At 37.2% G+C, this 21937-nt stretch overlaps 1 protein-coding gene across 5 annotated transcripts in view; it reads left to right on the plus strand.

Annotated features, from left to right (window-relative positions):
• EPB41 (erythrocyte membrane protein band 4.1) overlaps positions 1–21937 on the plus strand; it is a 204065-nt gene that overhangs the window by 98286 nt on the left and 83842 nt on the right. For all 5 annotated transcript variants that reach the window (XM_075553215.1, XM_075553216.1, XM_075553223.1 and 2 more), the window contains 3 exons: positions 9215–9257; positions 14125–14200; positions 16524–16742. In XM_075553215.1, coding sequence (XP_075409330.1) covers positions 9215–9257; positions 14125–14200; positions 16524–16742 — 338 coding nt within the window. The remainder of the gene's footprint in view (positions 1–9214; positions 9258–14124; positions 14201–16523; positions 16743–21937) is intronic.

The following is a 21937-nucleotide window of genomic DNA, read 5'->3' on the forward strand; positions in this document are numbered from 1 at the left end:
TGCTATGCGCTGAAACCAGCTAGTAGGCACCTAACAAAAACAACACATTTCAGGTCTTCTGCTTATAGTTTCCTTAAAATTTCTTCCTAGTTAAGACCCTGTAATCATTCTCTGTCTATTCGTTCACCTTATATCCTTATTGATTGTGTAGCTGAGAAATGAGCCACAGGTGTGAGTCTCTTTCCAGGCTTGAAGGATGACTAAAGAGCTCAGAGATGCCATTCATCTCTTTGTGAGAGTAAGCCTGGTTGGTTTGTTTGCTTTTTTCTTATGTTGAGTTTTGTTCCACAGTTTTCTTCTGCTCCAAGAGCAGTTGGCTGTAGTAGCTGGGCATCATCCAGTTCTTGTTGTCTCAGGGTTGTAGAGTCTGAGGTTCACTTTGTCCAGGAGAGCTTTGGACTAATTGTTTCTTGTGTGTTTGATTTTCTTCACTCCTTTGTGCTCCAGATGAAGAGAGACCAAGAGTTAAACCTTAGATAGTTGCTCACAAGCTCTTAAGAGCCTAGGTCATAGGTTCCCAAACTTATTTGGCCTACTGGCCCCTTTTTAGGGGAAAAACAATTACTCAACATTCCACTGGCAACTAAAATATTTTGTACTATAGCCCATAATCCAGGATAAAGAATAGATATCTGCTTTTACACCCTCCTATATCGTTCCAGCATCCCCCATGGGGTAGTATTGTCTGCTTTGGGAAACACCGCCCTAGTTGCTACTCACCTAAATAGAATGTAAAACATTTTCTTTGTGAACTGTACAGTAAAACTTTTTTTATATATCCTGCTATGTATGAAGTCTTGTTAAAAGCTGAATAGCAAATCCCAAACCTGACTGTGTAAGAAAAAAGCATGATTGCCGTACTCAGATATAAGAGCTCTTTCGGGGGATGTTAGTAGGCAAAAGAATCCTCTTAGAGCTATCTAGGGCTTATCACAGAATATTTGTATGTGTGTAGTATGGACCAGTTTTTTACAGGATATCCCTATCAAGAATATGGTCAGGGAAAGTGTGTTGCTTGTGTTTTTCTTCTTCTAAGCGCATCTTGGTCAATCTCAAGCTCTCAGGAATAGGTCAAAGCATAATATTTCATTAGATAAAACCAGAGACCTTATTTGATCCAACAAGCAAGGCATGGAAAGGAAATAGAAGCTTCATTAGCGCATGGCCTAAATAAATCTTGTACAAAAATTAATCTGGGGAAAGTTTTAGCATTGCTAGTATTATCAGTTTAAAATGCTCCTTCTAAGAAGTGGTACATAAAGTGTAATCTTTTTGAGACCTTACATACCTGGAAAATGGCACATTTGATTGTTAGTTTAGATGAGTACAGAACTTTCGGTTCAAAATTGCTTGCTTTCAGAATTTTGAAGGTAATGCTTCCAGTGTTGCTATTGAGAAATCCAAAGCCATCCTGGAAGGCAGCTATATTCGCCACTATATCATTGATGCTGACAAAGCCATCCTAATTTTTGAAGTTGTACAAAGGAGTATGACTTTTTTCTAGCCTCCTCCCACACATATACCATTTGTAGAATTGAGCTAGTGGAATTTTTTTTCTTTGTCTCTAGTGGTCTGAGATTTCACAGTGATATGCTTTTGTGCGGGTTGATTTTCATCCGTTGTTATGGACTCATGTGTATTGTGCCTGCCAGAGGGATTTCCTAAAGAATATCCTTGCCTGGTACATTGCCTAGCTCAAGTGGGGTAGGCACACCCAGCATGTTTGTTGAAAGAATGAAATAAATTGTTCTATTTTCAAGAGCAGCTTTGCTGTTTATTAGTAATGAGTTAGATAAGTTATTTGTACCTTTATTTCACCATTAGTAAAATGGGAATAGTAATGAGATTAATCCACAAATGGTGTCTGTCCTATAGTAAGCACTCAATAAAAGTTAATTATTACCATTTTAATTATACTATTAAAATGAAATTACCAACTAACCAAGACTTTGGCTTAAAAATAATAGATGTAATTATCTTAACCTAGAGGTGCATTCTGTAGCATCCTTCAGGTTGAATACTATAACTGCTCTTTACCCAAATAAAGTGTATATTGCAGAACAGTGTACCTGCGCTTAAAATGGATTTATTTGGCTTAATGATGTAATTTAATGATGCAATTTCACTTTACTGTTACTTATATAACTATTGTTTTTAAAAAGAGGACTTGATGCAAAGGGCTTAAGTGGAGAGCAAATGCTTTGAAAGTGATTAGGGCAAAGAATGTACAGATGTGCTTTATACAATTGATGTGTGTATGGATTGTGATAAGAGTTGTATGAGTCCCTAATAAAATGTTTTTAAAAAGTATTGGCAGGCAAAAAAATCATTATATAGATCAATAAAAATGAGTATAAACTTTAAAAAAATAACTTGCTTTTAGCCAAATATCAGAGAATACCTCTAAGTTCAGAGATATTAGTGAAAAGATTTAAACCTATAAACTAATTGTTTATCATTGTTAGTCATTTACCTAAGGTTGCTGTCATTCTGAAAATACAGAGGATGCTATCATATAGACTTTTGAGTCTCATCCCCTTCACTTTGCAAATGAAGCATATAAAGGTAGAATGGCTTCCTCAAAACCACACAGTTGATTATCCCTTTGCCTGCTACTGTTCCATTCTAAGGGATTCCTTCCCTCCTTCCCTCCCTCCCCCTCTCTTTCCTCATGTGGAAAGGAGGAGCCCTGGTGGTATAGTGGTTACATATTGGGCTGTGATCCGGAAAGCCAGCAGTTCAAAGCCACTAACCAAAGGGGCAGTTCTACCCATCCTTGTAGGCTCGCTGTGAGTGGCAGTGACTGGATGGTAGTGAGCTTTGTTTTGTTTGAGTGGGGGAGTGTTGAGTTGAGTTGTAGGAAACAATATGAACCATAATAGATTTAGAGGTAAACATTTTAACCCTTTGCATTATCACTCTCTGGTATCTTCTTTTGATGTACAAAAAGATTTGTCCTTAAGTTGTGTGATTTCTCTCCTTAGGAGCTTCTGGTTCTGTGTGTTTTGTTACTAGACAGTTGGGTACTTTTTATGGGGTTGCCGTGAAACAGACTGGACTAGTAAAGAGAAAGTTAATTCATTTTTCTTGACTTGGACTGGCATTTTTGCTTTCTTTCCTTACTGTCTGCATGATAATAAGACTGTTGTTGGGCTGAATCTGACTGGAGTAGGGGAAACACTTGTTAGAGCACTGTGAGGAATTTATTAGCACAATGAATCCAAGTTAAATGAGTTAAACACTAGCTTTCTGAAATCTTATTCTTGCTTAGAATTAGAAAGTTATGAATGAATCAAGGTTTATTTTTCCCCTCACGAAAATAGTCACTGGCTATTTCTAAGCATAAATTTTTGAGCTCTTCTAAGAAATGAGTATTTTAAATTAGAAGTAGATTCAGTTAAACAATATATAATCTTTTTCTTTATTATTTCTTCTATTATCTATATGGACAAATTTACTTACCTCTGGAACCAGATATTCTGAAAAGAGAATCAATTATATCTAGAAGTGTCTAGCCTTTTTGTCTAGTAAAAAGCTTGCAAAGGCAGAGTGAACAGGAATAGAATGACTATTAAATAAGAATGCAAGTACATTAAATAAAAAGGTAGTTTACAGTTACCTGAAAGGGTACAATAGTTTTCGATTGATTTTGATTGACTTTATTGGCAAGTTCCAACCATGATTGTATCTCTATTATCTGGTAAATTATAAAGACTAAGATTAATTTTATCAATGTAAAATTGCACTATAAGGAGTGATCTTGTCTCAGGTTGATTGCTAATAGATTTAAATGTGACTTTTTTTTAGCATCTAAAGCCTGGAATTACCCATACTATTAGAGCTTCTATAAGGATCCCTGGTGGTTCTATTAAGTGTGTGTTGGACTGCTGACCGCAAGGTTAGGGTATTCAAAACCACCAGCTGTTCAGGAGAAAGATGAAGCTACCTGTAGCAGTAAGAATTTATAGTTTCAGAATCCCTATACAAGGTAGCTATGAGTCAGAATCAATTTAATGACAATGGGTCACAGAATTTCTATAAACATATTTAAGGGTAGCGATTTGAAGTCAATTTTGCCAAAGTAACAAACGGTGATTATTTTTGGAGTTAAGGAAAACCAATTTCTGGAACTTAAAGACAAGGATTTGCATGCTGTATAGCCACAAGAATTCAGACCATGTAGTTCTTCCTTAGAACCTATGGTCTATGGTAATAAGGGGACTGCAAAATAAAATAACAGCTCTAAAATAAATAAGTTGAAACTTTTATCATCTCTCTTGGTTGTTTTAGTACCTTCATTTATTCAGTTATTCATCAAACATTTATTGAGCAGCTAGCATCTGCCTTGTGTTGAAGAGTGATATAAAAGACATAGTATTACCACAGGGAATGCCCAAATTGACCAGGGATTAGCAGTCAGCTACACATCCAAACAGAGCAAGGAGTCAGAAAGGGCTTTCTGCAGAGGTGACATTAGAGCTCAATTATGTAAGATATTCAGGAATCATCCAGATGGAGATCTGGGGAACAATGTTCCAAGTAGAAGTAATGACGACGTGTTGGGGGTGTCTTGAGGTTTGAGATGGAGAACACCTGGGAGACCTGCAGTGCTTCAGTTGAATGAATACAGTGCTCACTATCAGGATATTGCTATTCTTCATCTCTAGATTATTGGGAGCCTGTTTTTTTTTAACTTAAGGAATGTGACCTTTTTATTCAAACCCAAACATTAATTCTGTTTAAAATGTTATTATATTTACCTCAAAGATATGATTGATAAAATGGACTTCCTTGAAAGAGAATATCTAACCCTGAAAGCATTCAAATACAGACTAGATTTACCAGACTTGTTATTTTAGGGAAGATTGCAAAATTCTTACTAAAACACAGTTGTAGAAATTTTGTCCTCTCAACAGTCCATTGTTTTATAAACTAAGTCTTGTCTCTTCTATCTGTAATCCTTTTTTTCTCCTCTCTTCCCATGCTTCTTTTTTTTTTTGAAGTTGCCAAGGATTTTATTTTACTTGTATTCACAATCAATGCTCATGAAAACATTAGTCCACATATTGCAATGAGCAGATCTACTGCAATGATCTCTTTAAAGTGTTACAGAGCTTCTAAGGTGCACCTTAGAAAAGTCACGGTATATTTTAAAAAATCATTTTATTGGGGGCTCTTACAGCTCTCATAACATTCCATACATCAATTCTATCAAGCATATTTGCACATATGTTGCCATTGTCATTTTTTTAAATTAAAAAACATTTTATTAGGGGCTCATACAACTCTTATCACAATCCATACATATACATACATCAGTTGTATAAAGCACATCTGTACAGTCCCTGCCCTAATCATTTTTTTCTCCTCTTTTCTTTTTTTACATTTTATTAGGGACCCCTTCCCATGCTTCTTGAGAGATTCATTTGCACATGCTATCTCTTTGTCCTCACTGAATATCGATTTAATATCATACAAAAAGAGTATATAAATATATCTCAAAGAATTTTTACAAAGTGAGCACATATAACCATGTAAACACCCCAAGGTCAAGGAATAAACATTAATAGGACCTTAGAAGTTCTCTTTGTTCCCTCTGCTAGTTAGTATTTCCTCCCCTAACGATCATTGCTCTGACTTTTCTCATATCAAAAGTCACTCTTCCTAACATGTATCACCATCAATTAGTATTGCTTGTTTTTAAACTTTACATAAATAGAACAATACAGTATGTTCTTGCAGGTCTGGCTTTTTTAGTTCAATGTTAGATTCATCCATGTTGCATCTGTGAGTAGGTTTTTGATTCACTCTGCTGTGCTTATTGTTTGCTATATTTCAATTTACTGTTGATAGACATTTGGCTTGTTTACAGGTTGGGGCTTTTATGAACACTGCTGCTAGGAACATTCTTATATGTCTCATTTAGTTCACATCTTGTTTTACATGTTTCTGTTAAACATGTTCTTAGAGTAGGCCTGCTGGGTTATAGGGAACACATATTCGGCTTTAGTAGGCATTATTAAAACAGTTTTCAAAGTAGTTTGACCAGTTTATACTCCTTCCAGCAGTCAAGGAGAACTCCCTCTATATTTTATCTTCACATGCACTGGGTACTGTAACTTACTGCATTTTGATTTCCTCTCTTAAACCCCTGCTGAACTGTCCTTGCCAAGTGTAACAATTTTTAATCCTTCCCCATCCACTGTTGGTGTACCCCTGTATGTTTTAAAAAATTATCATTGACATATAATTCACACATTAAACAATTCAGTCATTCATGTACTCATTGTTGTTAGCTCCCTATTTCTCCCCAGTCTCCTTTGCCTTGCCTTTAGGAAACTACTAATCTAGTTACTGTCTATAGATTTAACCTATCTTGGATTTCATATACAGAAAAAAACATACAAACTAGAACAAATATAAAACAGGTCAAGAGGGAAATCAAATGATGAAGTGTCATATTGTACCTACCTGCATCTGCAGTAACTCCTCTTGTAATGCACGCTATCTGATAGTAAGGCCATAATCAGTGATTCAAGCAGGGACCGTGCAATTGGATTCAGGCTTTCTTTTGTAATCCACAGCCTTCTGTAAAACTGGTGTTCAAAATTTAGCTCTAATATTGTTGCCTTCTCCAGATTTGGATTTTATTATTTACAGTTCTTGGATTTCACAGGCTGGTGTGCTTCTTCTGTGAAGACTTGGCTGATGTGCCACTTAGATGGCTACTTGTTGTAAGATAAAGCATTAAGAACTCAGATGCTCTTTTTTCTGATACATGGGCACCATACTATTCTATAGCACCAGTATCTGCAGGGATATATTCATGAAGGCAAGTAATGCACCGGGCCATTTCATAACTGCAATAAGCATGGTTCTTAGATTAGGGCTACAATTAAGTACAGGCTCAAAATCCATTCCTGTATCTGTGGTTTATATATGCCCCTGGTTTACTTTAGTGCCATAATTATTCTTTTATTGGAGAACATTACAAATCATCCCCATGGGGTATATGGTAATTCTATTGAGAGTATTATTATTTAGCCAATGGTGTAGGATTTAAAACATTGTTGAGAAGAGGAAAATATGCATGAATAGGCTAGATTTTAGAACAAAATACATGGATTGTTGATTTCTACAGATTTAAAACTTAAGTGACTGGACACGATTTACACAAACATTGAAGGTTGGAGATAAGGCAAAACTTTCTAAAAGAGTCATTCACAAAAGTAAAACTATGCCTGCTAAACTAAGACATGTCATTTTGGACCATGTAGCACAAACTCAAACTCACTGCCATCAAATCACATATGACTCATGGTGACTCTATAGGACAGAAAAGAACTGCCCCTGTGCGTTTCTGACCCTATAATTCTTTATGGGAGTAGAAAGCCCTGTCTTTCTCCCAAGTTGTTGCTGGTGGTTTATGAACTTCTGACCTTGTTGATCATAGCCCAGTGCATAACCAGTACACCACCAGGGCTCTTGTATCACACTTAGAACAAATGAATCAAATGAACTGATTGTTTACTATGTACGTCTCCTGTTGAAAACTAACACTTTTTAATCTTTTTTTTTTGGAGTTCAGTGCCTAACATTCGTTAGCTAAATAAAATGCTATGAGTATTCATTCAACTTAATTCTTGTATGTATTGATTTGTATTCCCTTGGGGTTTTTGTTTGTTTGTTTGTTTGTTATTTTGATTTGGAGCTGCCATAACAAGCTACCACAGAGTAGATGGCTTTAAAGAACAAATTTACCGTATATACTCGAGTATAAGCCAACCTGACTATCAGCCGAGGCACCTAATTTTACCACAAAACGGCATAAAAATGTGATGAAAAGATCAGCTTATACACGAGCATATACGGTAATTATCTCTCAATTCTGCAAACCAGATCTAGAATCAGGGTGTAGTCTGTTTGTGTGTCTGCTTTCCTTGTCTTTTTTTCAGCTTCTGGTAGCACTGAATGTTTCCTGACATTCCTTGGCTTATAGACAAATTGTCTGCTGACCTTGAGGTTAACAAGCAGCCTAATGAGTAACCCACTATGCCCACCACTAGGGCTCCTATTTTGTTTTTAAGTGATATTTATTAACACATGTTTCTTCATCTTCTGAGATAATTGCAGGGGAGGAGATCCAGTTATATAACAAGAAAGTAGTTCCTACTCTGTCTTACTTTCTGTTGTGGTCACTGACGTCATCTAACAATCAAAGCAGTATATAAACAAACATGAGATGGTAGTGTTCAAACCCATTCCTTAAGCAGGGCAAATGGCATGGTCACCCTCATTTCTTCTCTTATTGATGGAAGGAGAGGAGGCGGGACACCCTTCTCTTTTCTAAATGCTGTTTAAGTTGATTTCTGAACCTTTCAGTATAGGGAAGAGAGAGATTGGGAGACGTTCCCGGGGTGCTAATAATGTTATATTCCTTTGTGTTTGTTTTGATACAATATCGGTCTATTTATGTTCTGTGTGCATTTCTGAATGTATCTTATACTTCAATGAAAATATCTTTTAACATATTCAAGTTAGAACGACTGTCTTTAAATACTTCCCTAGGGACTTGTGAGTAGTGTTCATGGCGAGGTTCTTATCAAGTGTCATTATTCTGCGTGGTCTGTTAGGGTTGAGGAGCCCTGTCAGAATGGACTGCAGATAGAGATGAGGCAGAGTGGAAGGAGAGATTACTGTGGGCAAAAGTGCTCGGGGGAAATGTATGCATTCAGTACGTAGACTTTAACCATGAACCATATGAGATCCTGTATGTAGAAAACCTGAAGTAGACCAGGAGTTCAAGGGGAAAAATAAAACTTGGGTGATGTCATTCTGGTTGTATATCTTTGCTAGTCTTCACAGAATAAGAAAAATTCAAGTGCTTTTTTTGCATTTAACTTAAAGCTTTATATATATACATATGTATATATATGAAGATACTGCTGTTACCAATATCCCATTTTATAGATGAGGAAACTGAGGTGCAGAGATATGTATTGCTCAAAGTCACGTAGCCAGGAAGTAGTGGAGTCTGTTGTCTGGCTCCCTGTTTCTCTGAATATCATTGTGCCATGTGAAATTAATTTAAAGAACATTGAGAGAAATAAATATAGGCACTATTTGAAGATGGTACATGCATGATCCTCCTTTTGGTATCCTGTTGCTGATATGTTTTGAAGCTCTGTGTGAATGCTTTCTCTTCTTTTTACAGACATGGCTGGATTCTGCCAAAGAAATAAAAAAGCAGATTCGTGGTAAGTGGTATACCCCTTTTTTAGTTATTTCTTTTGTTGAGTAGGTCAGAGGATTTCCTGCCATTTAATGGCCATGAGTCACTTTAGAATCATAACTGTTGTGTATGGCTTTAAAATTGAGATAAAGTTTTCTCCTGAATGGTGGAGATTCCTTAATAGAAAGATATAGCAACAAGGGCTCAAGTAAGAAGAAAATGTTTGGGAAATGTTGATGGTAGCATATGTACAAGTGTGCTTAATACAATTGAATAGTGGATTGTCATAAGATTTGTAAGAGCCCCCCAATAAAAATGATTAAAAAAAAAAAAAGAAAGCTATAGCAGAGGTAGGTACTACTGATATATAGGTCAGATCTTAATCAGTTTTTTTTATAACTGGGCAAAGGTGGAAAAGACGGAGCAGCTGAGAATAACGGGAGGAAAGCAACAGAGATGAAATGAGAAAAGGATTACGGGAATCAGTTTCAATCACTTAAAAGCTCACTGCCACCGAGTTGATTCTAGCTCATAGTGACCCAATTGGACAGGGTAGAACTTTCCCTGTGGGTTTCGTGACTCTAATTCCTTATAGAGTAGAAAGACCCATTTTCCTCCCTCAGAGTGACTGGTGATTTCAAACTGCTGACCTTGTGGTTAGCAGCTCAACTTGGAACCACAACGCCACCTGGTGATCAAAACCGTAGTCGTCTGCTGTTGGGAGTTTAGTGCTCAATCCTTTTGTTGTTTTTTTTTTTTACATTGTTTTGTACTTTCTCCATGTTTTCTTCTCAGTAATTCTTTTTTGTCCCTTTTCTACAACTTCCTCCAAATTGAAATATAGGCAACTGTGGAATAAGAAAAGAATAGGAGAATGAGAGTCCCTTGCCAATAGTTCTGATTGTGGGTTAGGCCCTATTTTCCAGCCCTCTAGCATATATTAATGCTGCATACGCTCTTCAAGCTGCTGTTCTAGAGTAAATATTTGTAGGTGGAGCAAAGAGTAGCTTAGAATTTGTAGCTTTGGCTTAATGGGCTAGTTGAGCTGTGGAGATTTCATTTATTTATTTTGGCATCTTATATGGTATATAGTTATAAAATCATAACATAACTTTTTCTGTTCCTTGTTTTCCCCACATCATGTCAGTATTTGCAGAAAATGCAAAAATCCTCATAACTGGATCAATAAACAATGTAATGATAAACAGAAAAACATTAAAGTTATCAAGGATTTCATTTTACTTAGATCAGGATAGATCCTTTTTTTCTTATTTAAGATTACATGTCCTTTTTAGTTTAGTTTTCAGTAAACTTCTAAGAAATGTTATGACTACGTGATGAAACCAAAAGCAAGGAGTCCTAGTGGTTTAGTGAGATATGTACTGGGCTGCTGGCTAACAGGTCAGTAGTTCAAAGCCACCAGATACTCTGCAGGAGAAAGGTGAGCCTTTCTACTCCTATAGAGATTTACAGTCTTGAAAGCACACAGGGACAGGTGTACTCTGTCCTACAGCATCTCTGTGAGTTGACTTAATGGCTCTTCTGTTTTTAAAGAAAAATTCTTGCCATCAAATCGATTCAACTGCATAGTGACTCTATAGCATTTCCAAGGCTGTGAACCTGTACGAGGGCAGAGCTCCTCACCTTACTTCCTTGGAGCAGCTGGTGAGTTCACACTGCAGACCTTGTGGTTAGCAGCCCAACGCTGAACCAGACGGTGTCACCAGGGCATGCCAAATTAGGAAGTTTTAACTCTGCCAACAGAAAACAACTTTCATTTTTCATTTGTGACTTCATAGAAAACACTTTTGTAATAGTGAAATGTTTTCCTTTAGACCTTGCTCAATACTGTTGTAACATTCTTAAATACAGAAAAGAAATTCCTTTCTCAAATCCAGCAGAAGAGTGTTTTGGGGGGATGCTCGAGCTATTCAAAAGGTGGACACGGAAACCTCATGAATACTAAGATTAAAAGGAGAGCAGAGCATATTCTTTGGACTTGTCCTGAAACCTCCCAGTTCCAGAAGACAGAAAGCTGTAACACCAGAGATGGCAGAGTTGAATGACTGTAGCTGAAGCAGTAGAACCAGGAGGCTGTTTATAGTGAGTTTCCCAGTGCACAGAGCAAGAGGGATGAGCACTGTCAGGCAGGAGGTGGTTGTCAAGAGTGAAGTGCCTCAGCATCTGTCAGCACAGGAAGGCTCACTGACCCACGGAGTAAGAGAGCTGAGCCCCTCCAGGCCAAGGCTTACTGACAGAGCCAGTTGCCTCTGAGTTCTTGTGAGAAGAGCTAAAGAAGCTTGTAACCCTTGCCTAATAAGGGCAAAGGCCAGGCCAGCCCAGTAGGCCTCAGGCCCATGACCCAGAGAAGCCTACTTGCATACATGGCTGTGATTAGGCCATCCTGATTGAAGAACTGTATCCCAAGTCTATTCTGATTCTGACTTATAACCTGTTACTTCTTCATTAGACCCCATAATCTTGAGTATTGTCTTTGACCATTGCCACATATTATCGAACCCAGCAGAGAAAATGAGAGTGTCATGGGAGGGACAGATAGTGTCAGAATTGGTAAGAAAAGTTGGAGAGAAGAAGTATGCCTTAACTGGTAAGAAACAAAGTTGGGCTGATACTGATAATAATTGTCCTTATGAAGAAGTTAGAAGAGGTCTAATACCTATGCTACATAATTTTTAGAGCATGTATAAATATATTTAGTCATATGTATACATATGTTTGTGTGTGCTGCATATGTAGTTATAGAATGAAATAAAACACATATACAGCACAGTTATAAATACTTCTTAGACAGAATAAAATACTTCATGGAAAGCAGACTTGTGGGACAACTTGGTCAACTGAGATAAAATAATTTATAAAGCTTATGTTCTATGCCCTAGTTTGGGGGATAATATCTGGTGTCTTAAAAGCTCATGACCTTCCAGCAAAGACCCAGTGACTGGCATCCATTCATTTGGAGCAAAGGGGAAGGAAGAGACCAGAGACTCAAAGAAGAAACTACTCTGTAGGACTGATAGCCCACATGAACCACATCCTCATCTATTCTGAGGCTAGAAAAACTAGATGGAAATCGGTTACCCCCACCCGAGCTCTGAGCAAGAACAAAATAGGTGGTTCCCAGAAAAAATGAGAATATTGTATATCAAAAGTCTGATTTATTAAAAAAGAAAGGATAGCAAGATTTTGCTCTTATACTTTGGACATGTTATCATGGGAGAGCAATCTCTGAAAAAGTACATCATGCTTGGCACAGGATCAGTGAAAAAGAGAAAGATGGATTTGCATATTGGCTGCAACAGTGGGCTTAAACATGCCCATTGTGAGGATGGCTCAGAACCTGGCAGTGTCTCTGTTCTGCTGCATATAGGGTTGTTGTGCGTGGGGAAACCACCCAGTGCACCTGGCATCACCCCCATCGCCACCCCCTTCATCAAGGTAGTCAAACTGCTTCAATTGTAATATATACATTGTCAGTACTGGTGGCCCTTTTGGTAAGTGTTAGCCTGCTAATTATAGGGCTGGTGGTTTAAATCCACTAGCTACTACGCTGCAGAAAGATGAGGCTGTCTGCTTCAGTAAAGATGTGTCGCATTGGAAACCCTATACTGGGTTGCTCTGAGTTGGATCCATTCAACGTCAGTGAGTTTTGGGTTTTGTCAGCTATTACTGTCATTTATCAGCTATTAGCAATAATCTAGGAACCCTAGTGACCTAGTGGTTATGCATTGGGCTGCTAACTGCAAGGTCAACAGTTTGAAACCACCAGCTACTTTTCAGGAAAAAGACAGGGCTGAGTGAACAATAGTATTGGTATTCGCAAAAGAAGCCATGCACACAAGACAAAAAGTGACGTTTGACACAAATATTTTTTGACACAAATTTTAATGTTTAAATGATTTTTGTATAAGACAGTAGAATTCAGTGATGAAAGAAAAGCATGGGCTTTGGAGTAAGAAAACCTTGGGGCTCACGTTCCTAAGCCTCTGTTTTTTCTTATGTGAAATGAGTTAGTAATGGTAGTGTCTACCTCCTTGAGTTGCTGAGAAGATTAAATGATTTAATGTACCTAAGATGGTTAGAATAATACCTGGCATGCAACAAATACTGAACAAAATGACACCTTGCTTAATATCATAAATAAACGTACTTATTTCTGGCTGACATCAGGCCTGATTCTCTGACAAATTGACAGTCATGCTAGTTTACATGAGAGAAAAATCCTGAGGGATAGCATTCAGCTGGAAAAATTTAAAATGTATTCTCCATTTAACCCTACTGATAATCTGCTTTTCATTGTGGATCAAAATTATGACTTTTTTGTATGAGTTTTAGGATCAAAATCTTAAAATTTTGTATTTAAAATATTTTATTAGTTATAGTTTCTAAAAGTCACCTGTCTTAATTCTAACATAACTCTCTAAATCATACCCTTATCAATAGGGAAAATGATTTTATTTGATGTAATTCTGAGAGAAAATACAAATTAAAAATGCTAAAACCAAAAGAGAACACCTATCAGTAAATCATCTTTGGGGACCTAAAGTGCATATAAATTAATTTTTCAAAACCACTACTACACATATATTACCTGTAGGATGGTTGCTTTCATATGATATTGCCTATGTTGCTTTAATTCTCTGTAAACCAAACCATTGTATTACGTGAAAAAATGAGACATATCCTCTATCCCTTAAGTGATATCTAGATAACTTTTTATTTTTAATATCAAGAATGTTTTATTCCCCAAACACTAAAATTATTGAAAGATTCCAGAATCATTTAAAGCAATACAACTAAACTATTTGAAGGTACTTCTAACAATCAGAAAGTTAGGCACAAACAAGACAGTTCATCTGTGTTTATTTTTACAGGTATCCCTTGGAATTTCACATTTAATGTAAAGTTTTATCCACCTGACCCAGCACAGTTAACAGAAGATATTACAAGGTAATGACTGTCTTACTAGTTTAATATGTAATAATTCTCATTCTCATAACCTCTGAGAATTTCTGTATTCAGAATTTCCAGAAAAACGTCAAGCTATTATATAGTTAACCCCAAATAGAAAGTTTTTGGTTATTTTAAAATAGGCTTGCCTATAAGTGAGCCTGAAAGCCTCAAGTATCTGTGACTTCCTGGAAGAAATTGGCAGGGGAATTAGCTCAGTTTATCTTGGGGTTTTTGCCAGGGCATGGGCAGGGCTGCTGTAAACCATACCACCCTGCAAAGCGCAAAACATACATATTGTGGAAAAATACTTACGGCTGCTTTTAAATGTTATTATTCCTTTTGAAAACAAACATTCCTCTCCCGTAGGCTAGAAGCTTCAAGTAGTATTCAAGACAGCTAAAAATCTTTTATTTTTATTTCTTCCAACACACCATTAAAGTGACTAGGTACATAGTCTTCATGAACTGACTCTCAGTTAATTTTTTAGTTCACTTAAATTATAAAATCTTGTACTCTTTTTCTAAAAAGTCTGCTTTTAAAAGCAGTCTACTTTTTTTTAAGTAGTCTACATTTTTATCCCTTTAATGGGATTCTTTAAATTTCCATGCAAATGTTCATTAAAAATTAAATGCAAATGTATTAGAAAGAGTCCTATATATTTGTAGCCATAGCATCTTGCATGGGGCCTTACGCATAATAGGTGCTCTGTAAATATTGGTTAAATGGGACTTTTAAGTTGTCAAAAACTGGCTTTCTAATTAGTTTTTAATATATATTTTCTTTTTATTATTTGAGGTGAAGTTGTTATTCATTAAAACTGCAAGTCCATTTCTGTTTTATCCTCTCCTTTTTATTAATCATTTTATTGGGGGCCTTTCTAATTCTGATTTTGCAATCAAGTAGTCACAATCTCTGGACTTCAGCTCTCTAAAACAAGGGAGCTAAAAAAAACAAGAAAACAAGGGAGCTAAGTAAACTGGAATGAATATTTTTTTATTTAACGTAATACTGATAGATACCACAGTTTCCGATTAAAAAATATGAATTGTGTAGTTAGTTATCCTTAGTACATCCTTGAAGTTGAGATGCCATGTCTCAGCCTGAAATTCTTTGTTTTAGTTATTTCCTTTTATGGGTAATATTTGTGTCATAGTGTTACCACTTACTCTTCTTCCTTCACCCAGTTTTCTTACGTATAAAACAAAACAGTCCCTAAGAATCTTTGCAAACAAGATATTATATTTTAGAGAAATTTCCAATTCATGTAACTTTGCATTGGTGTTGCTCTGAGTTAAAAAAAGCAACAACACATGAATGTAGTAACTAATTACAGATAGCAAAAGTGTTAGCACATACTTCATCCAACATCTTTTTCATCCAACATCTTATGGTTAAAGTAGACTCTGATTCTAATTCATAGAGAAATCGTCAATTTAGTCACACCTCTCAACTTCCCTGTTTGGTAAAAACAGTCTGAATTGGTCAACTGAGATAGTCAGAATAAGTGTTTTAGTGTTAGAGGCCAGGGTCCCATAGGTGTGAACATTCTGGCAGAGAAAATGTGTAGTACTCAGTGAGGGCAGAACTGAGCTCTTCTCACCCCAGTTTGAGCAATTTAGCACATAGGTGGAATTAGGCTTAGAAAGTGGCTGTGGATATAAATGTAGAGAGTTGTATGCAGCCTTGCCCATCTTGGGGGTGAAGAATACCCCAAATGTCCATAGCCTGTAAATAGGAGTCAGCAATATCCTCTTTGCTTAAGATGACGCCTACACATTTGGCAAAGCAGTGGCATAGGAAGAAAACGAGGCTATTTCCAGAGCCAAACAGCTTACTTTCCTGTCTTCTATTGCGCAAGCTGAGCCTTGGAGGCTGCCTCCTGGTCTATTCAATGCACATGTTTTTGGTAAAGATTAGATGAACTAATTTTGATATATATTTACTTCATACACTAAGGGTTAGAATATTAATTTCTTTACATCCTTTAGTCTTTACTGATTTTTTTCCTTTTCTTAAATTGCTTTTTGGTTAGAGTTCAACATAGTTACAGTATTTGTTCTCCAAATTTTTCTGTGGAAAAAATTTAAAGCATACAGAAAGGAAGAAATACTAAACAATAAACACTCTTATACCCACAATCCACATTTAATAATTACTAGCATTTTGTTGTATTTACTTTTTTAAGTCTCTTTTTCTCTTTCTCTATTTTCCCCTCTCTCTGCTTTCTTATCTCTCTCCCCCCCCCCTTTTCTTCCTTTTTCTCTTACACATATTGTTGCTGCTACTGACATGGTTCCCATCTTTTCTCTCTTGGCTGTAGATATTATTTATGTCTTCAGCTTCGGCAGGATATCGTTGCAGGACGTCTGCCTTGTTCCTTTGCCACCTTGGCATTGTTGGGTTCTTACACCATCCAGTCTGAGCTGGGAGACTACGACCCAGAACTCCATGGTGCGGATTACGTTAGTGATTTTAAGCTGGCTCCAAATCAGACCAAGGAACTTGAGGAGAAGGTCATGGAACTGCATAAATCATACAGGTGAATGTGGCTCCGGCGTTTGCTCTGTGTTCTGGCATTAATTTAAACCTTTGAACTGAAATCAATTCACTGCCTTAGAGGGAGCATAATACAGTAAGCAACCTGATTCAACTGCATCCTCTGTTTGACTTTGGGCAAGTTACTTAAACTCTCTGAACTTGAGTTTTCTCATCTGAGTAATGAGGTTTACAATGAAGGCTGAAAACAAAATAAGGTTGCATATGTAAAGCACTTAGCACACATAATAGGTATTCCATAAATTAGCTATTAATATGCTGGGTAGTGCACCTGATTAATGTGCTTAGTTACTGACCAAAGGTTGGTGGTTCGAATCCACCCAGAGGTACCTCAGAATATAGTTCTACTCTAACACACAGGATAAGCATGCATCAGAATCAACTTGGCAGAAAGTTTTTTTTTTAATACTTTATGAGGTACCTTGAGATCATTAGAGCAGAGTGCTTAATTTGGAATTCATTTATCCACGGGTAGATTTTACAGAGCCCATGAACTTTCTGAAGATCTTTTTAAATTTTTTCATGTAAATATGGGACAATATGCATTGCTCCAAGAAAAAAGGCCTATAGCTTTTCTCAAATTCTGAAAAGGTCTGGGATTCAAAACAGTTTGAAACCCCTTGCCACAGAGGAAAAGCCTTGCTAATAAGCTAACATGATCATCAGTACTTTGTTTTATCGTGAGAGGCAGGAGACAGTGTCCTCTTCCCTTGGTTCCTGGTCATTCCTTCTTCCTCCCTGAACTTGCTTTGTTCAGACTGACTTCATAGAACAAGCTAAAACGATTCAGAATGTTGGGCGGTGGATGAATGGCCAACGATTCAGTATTCATTCACTAATCCAAATGATTCATCTTTTTAACTTTATTGACTATGCTACTTTCTTCACAGCAGCGGTTGGTTAGATTGGAGGTATCATACCGTGGTCAAGAGCAAAGGCTTGTCGTCACACTGAGCTGGGTTCAAATTCTAGTCCACTCCACTTGTGACGTTGGGCAATCACACAGCATCTCTGAGCCTCATGCTTCTTATATTGTTTGTATTATTGAGATCACTTCAGTAGAAACAGGATGATTGCTAGATTATGAAAGATTATGGGAAAAAAGGTAAAGGGAGTCTATGTGAACATTTGTACACAATACGTAATAAAGATCCAGTCCTGTTAAACCAAACTCATTGCCTTCAAGTTGATGCCGATTCATAGGACAGGGTAGAACTGCCCCTGTGAGTTCCGAGACTGTAACTCTTTATGGGAGTAGAAAGCCCCGTGTTTCTTCCAGGCAGCAGCTGGTGGTTTCGAACTGTAACCTTTGAGTGGCTGACCTTGTGGTTTCCAACCCAAGCATAAGCACTGTGCCACCAGGAATGTTAGTTTATATTAAAATGCCAAAATAATTTTTTTCTTCATGCCAAACATCCCCTTATTAATGGAGTTATTTGCTTCAATTAATAGCTGGATTTCATTCGCAATCTTAACTTATTCATGTAACTGTCTGATCTTGGGTGTGAATTAGCACCCTGAGTGATGTTAGCATGCATTGCCATCACCAGGCTCCTATGTATCACACTGCTCATAGAAAAATATGAAGATGGAGAAATGTTGAGTTAAAATTATCTTTAAAAAGATTTGCCATGAGATTAACACATGTTTTGTATAATTTTTGAGCCATCTCTTTTTCATTTGAAGTGATTTCAACAGTATTACATAGATTGGGATACTGGGAAATAAGAGAGCTTTTAACTCAAGAAGCCTCAATTCTGGATACCTTATTGCCCCTGTATGCCTTACTAAGAGAGGTTTCAAATCAGAGCTGTTTAAAAACCCACGGCACAACACAAAACAAACGCTTGCCATCAAGTCTATTGAACTCATGGCAACCATATAGGACTGGGGAACTACACCTGTGGGCTTCAGAGCCTAAATGTAGACGTAGAAAGCTTTGTCTTTAATAGTAGTGTTTTAATAACCATTCAACTCTTTACAATCGTATCATTCATATTTCCACAGAAATTTGCCAAGGTTTGTTTGTCAGATTTGGGCTTAGATATTCCAATGCTCATTTTTGGGACCACTAAATACAAGAGTCTTCAAAAAGTTCTTGAAAAAAAATTTTCATTATCTTTTCGTTTTATTTTCTCATGAATGATTTGAAGCCCCCTCATTTACCATTTTCAACTTGTTGGTGATTATAATCTAAAGATGTCTTACTATCTTTGGATAGTTTAAAGATATTTAATTTTGAGTATTCTTAAATTTATGAAACAAGTTAAATAGTTTGATTTGTCAGAATGGCAGAATAGTAGTGGAATACTCTTTATTTCTAGTAATTTTATAGTATCATCTTTGGGCAATCAGTAAAACAATAGAAGAAAGCATTTTAATGCTGCCATGTAGTGCCACAGAAAAAAGATAAGTTTTTCTTTTTCCCACTCCAAAGATAGTTCCAAGGGGACAAATGGTGTCATATTATGATTGAGACCTTACATTTCTCTCTGATTATTTTTCTTAATGGTTATTTGACCATAATAAAATCTAAGATTTGTGAGGACTTCATATAGTTTTAACTGTCTCCCAATGCCTGACTGTCCTAAGTAGTATTGCTACATCATTATCTTCAATGTAGTAATTATAAGAGCCAATTCTTATTCATCTATTACTGCATACTCTCCCTCAGTTTTTTTAAAGAAAAGGCTTCCTTGACTCTTCTTAGAGGAGCCCTGGTAGCATAATGATTACGCTTTGGGCTGCTAATCACAAGTTTAGTAATTTGAAACCATTAGCCAGGGTTAAAAGTCAGGGCTTTCTACGCCGTGAAGAGTTACAGTCACAGAAACTCGAAGGGACAGTTGTACCCTGTCCTATAGGGTCACTAGAGTTGCCATAGACTTATGGCAGTGAGTTTATTATTACATGTCATGATACCTTGCTACACCCTTTATGGTAGAGAATCGCAGTTCATCTCTGCTTTGAATTAGGCCAGCATTTCTCAAAGTGTGGCCTATAGACTCCCCTGTGAGCCCTCAAGATTATTTCAAGGGGCCATGAGGCTAAAATAATCTTTCATAATAAGATATTATTTGCCTTTTTCCTTTTTAAATGGGTGGAATGTCATCAAACTGTGCTAGTAGTCAGTGTATTCTTCAACATGTGGTTGCATTGTAAATAAAGTCCACTAAATATAAAAATTTCTTGAATGAAATAGTAAAGATGTTAAAACAGTGAAAATAATCTATTGAATCTTGAAATTTCTGTTTAATATTCTATGTGATTAAATGAGCACGTATACAATTTTTCTGCTGCATATTGAAGTATTAGTTATCTTGAGGAAAAGTACTTGCAAAGTTGTTTGTGAGTTGAATTAGCTACTTTTTTCTTTTTTTTTATCATTTTATTGGGGCTAATACAGCTCTTGCCACAATCCATACATCCATCCATTGTGTCAAGCACACTTGCACATCTGTTGCTATCATCATTCTCAAAACATTTTCTTTCTACTCAAGCCCTTGGTATCACCTTCCTGATTTTGTTCCCTCCCTCCCCCACCCTCCCCCCCTAATGAACCCTTGATAATTTATCAATTATTATTATTTTGTCATGTCTTAACACTGACCGATGTCTCCCTTCACTTCCCCCTTTCTGACTCCCCACTACCTTTCCCTCACCCTCCTAGTATCGTTACTCTCATTATTGGTCCTGAGGGGTTTATCTCTCCTGGATTCCCTGTGTTTCCAGCTCTTATCTGTATGTGTGTATATCCTCTGGTCTTGTAAGGTAGAATTGGGTCATGATAGTCGGGGGGAGGAAGCATTAAATAGAGGAAAGTTGTATGTTTCATGGGTGCTATACTGTACCCTAACTGGCTTGTTTCTTCCTTGTGACCCTTCTGTAAGGGGATGTCCAATTGGACTTTGGGTCTCCACACTACACGCCCATTTATTCACATTGATAGGATTTTTTGTTCTGAGTCTCTGATGCCTGATACCTGATCCCATCAACACCTCATGATCACACAGGCCTGTGTGCTTTGTCCATGTGGACTTTGTTACTTCTCAGCTAGATGGTCGCTTGTTTATCTTTAAGACCCCAGACCCTATATCATTTGATAGCCCAGCACCATCAGCTTTCTTCTCCACATTTTCTTTTTTTTCAATCATTTTATTGGGGGCTCGTACAACTCTTATCACAATCTATATATACATCCATGTATCAAGCACTTTTGTATATTTGTTGCCATCATTCTCAAAACATTTGCTTTCTACTTGAGCCCTTGGTATCATCTCCTCATTAAAAAAAATCATTTTATTAGGGGATCATACAACTCCTATCAAAATCCATTCATACATCAATTGTGTAAAGCACATTTGTACATTCGCTGCCCTCGTCATTCTCAAAACTTTTGCTCTCCACCCAAGCCCCTGGCATCAGGTCCTCTTTTTTTCCCCTTCCCTCCCTACTCCCCCCTCCCTCATGAACCCTTGATAATTTATAAATTATTGTTTGTCATATCTTTCTCTGTCCCACATCTCCCTTCCTCTACTTTTCTGTTGTATGTCCCCCATGGAGGAGGTCACATGTAGATCCTTGAAATCGGTTCCCCCTTTCCAACCCACCCTCCCTGTTCCCTTCCAGTATCACCATTCATACCACTGGTCCTGAGGGGATCATGCACCCTGGCTTCCCTGTGTTTCCAGTTCCCATCTGTACCAGTGTACATCTTCTAGTCTAGAGGAAAGAGCTGGGAGGCAGAGGGCATATATAGAGGTCTAGATAAAGACATGTACATATGCAAATATATTTATACATGAGGATGGGGAAATAGATCTATGTGCATATATTTATAAGGTTAGTTTTAAGGTAGCAGAGGGACATTGGACCTCCACTCCAGTACTCCCTCAATGCAAGAACACTTTCTTCTATTAAGTTGGCATTCTATGATGCTCACCTTCCCAACAACCGCTGAAGCCAAAGTGGGTGAACAACTAAATGTGGTGAAGAAAGCTGATGGTGCCCAGCTATCAAAAGATATAGCGTCTGGGGTCTTAAAGGCTTGAAGGTAAACAAGTGACCATCTGGCTCAGAAGCAATAAAGCCCACATGGAGGAAGCACACCAGCCTGTGTGACTACTAGGTACTGGGGGATCGGTTATCAGGCATCAAAGAACAAAAAAAAAAATCCTA

This window comes from Tenrec ecaudatus, chromosome 1 (assembly GCF_050624435.1).
Source record: "Tenrec ecaudatus isolate mTenEca1 chromosome 1, mTenEca1.hap1, whole genome shotgun sequence".
NCBI lineage: Eukaryota > Metazoa > Chordata > Mammalia > Afrosoricida > Tenrecidae > Tenrec > Tenrec ecaudatus.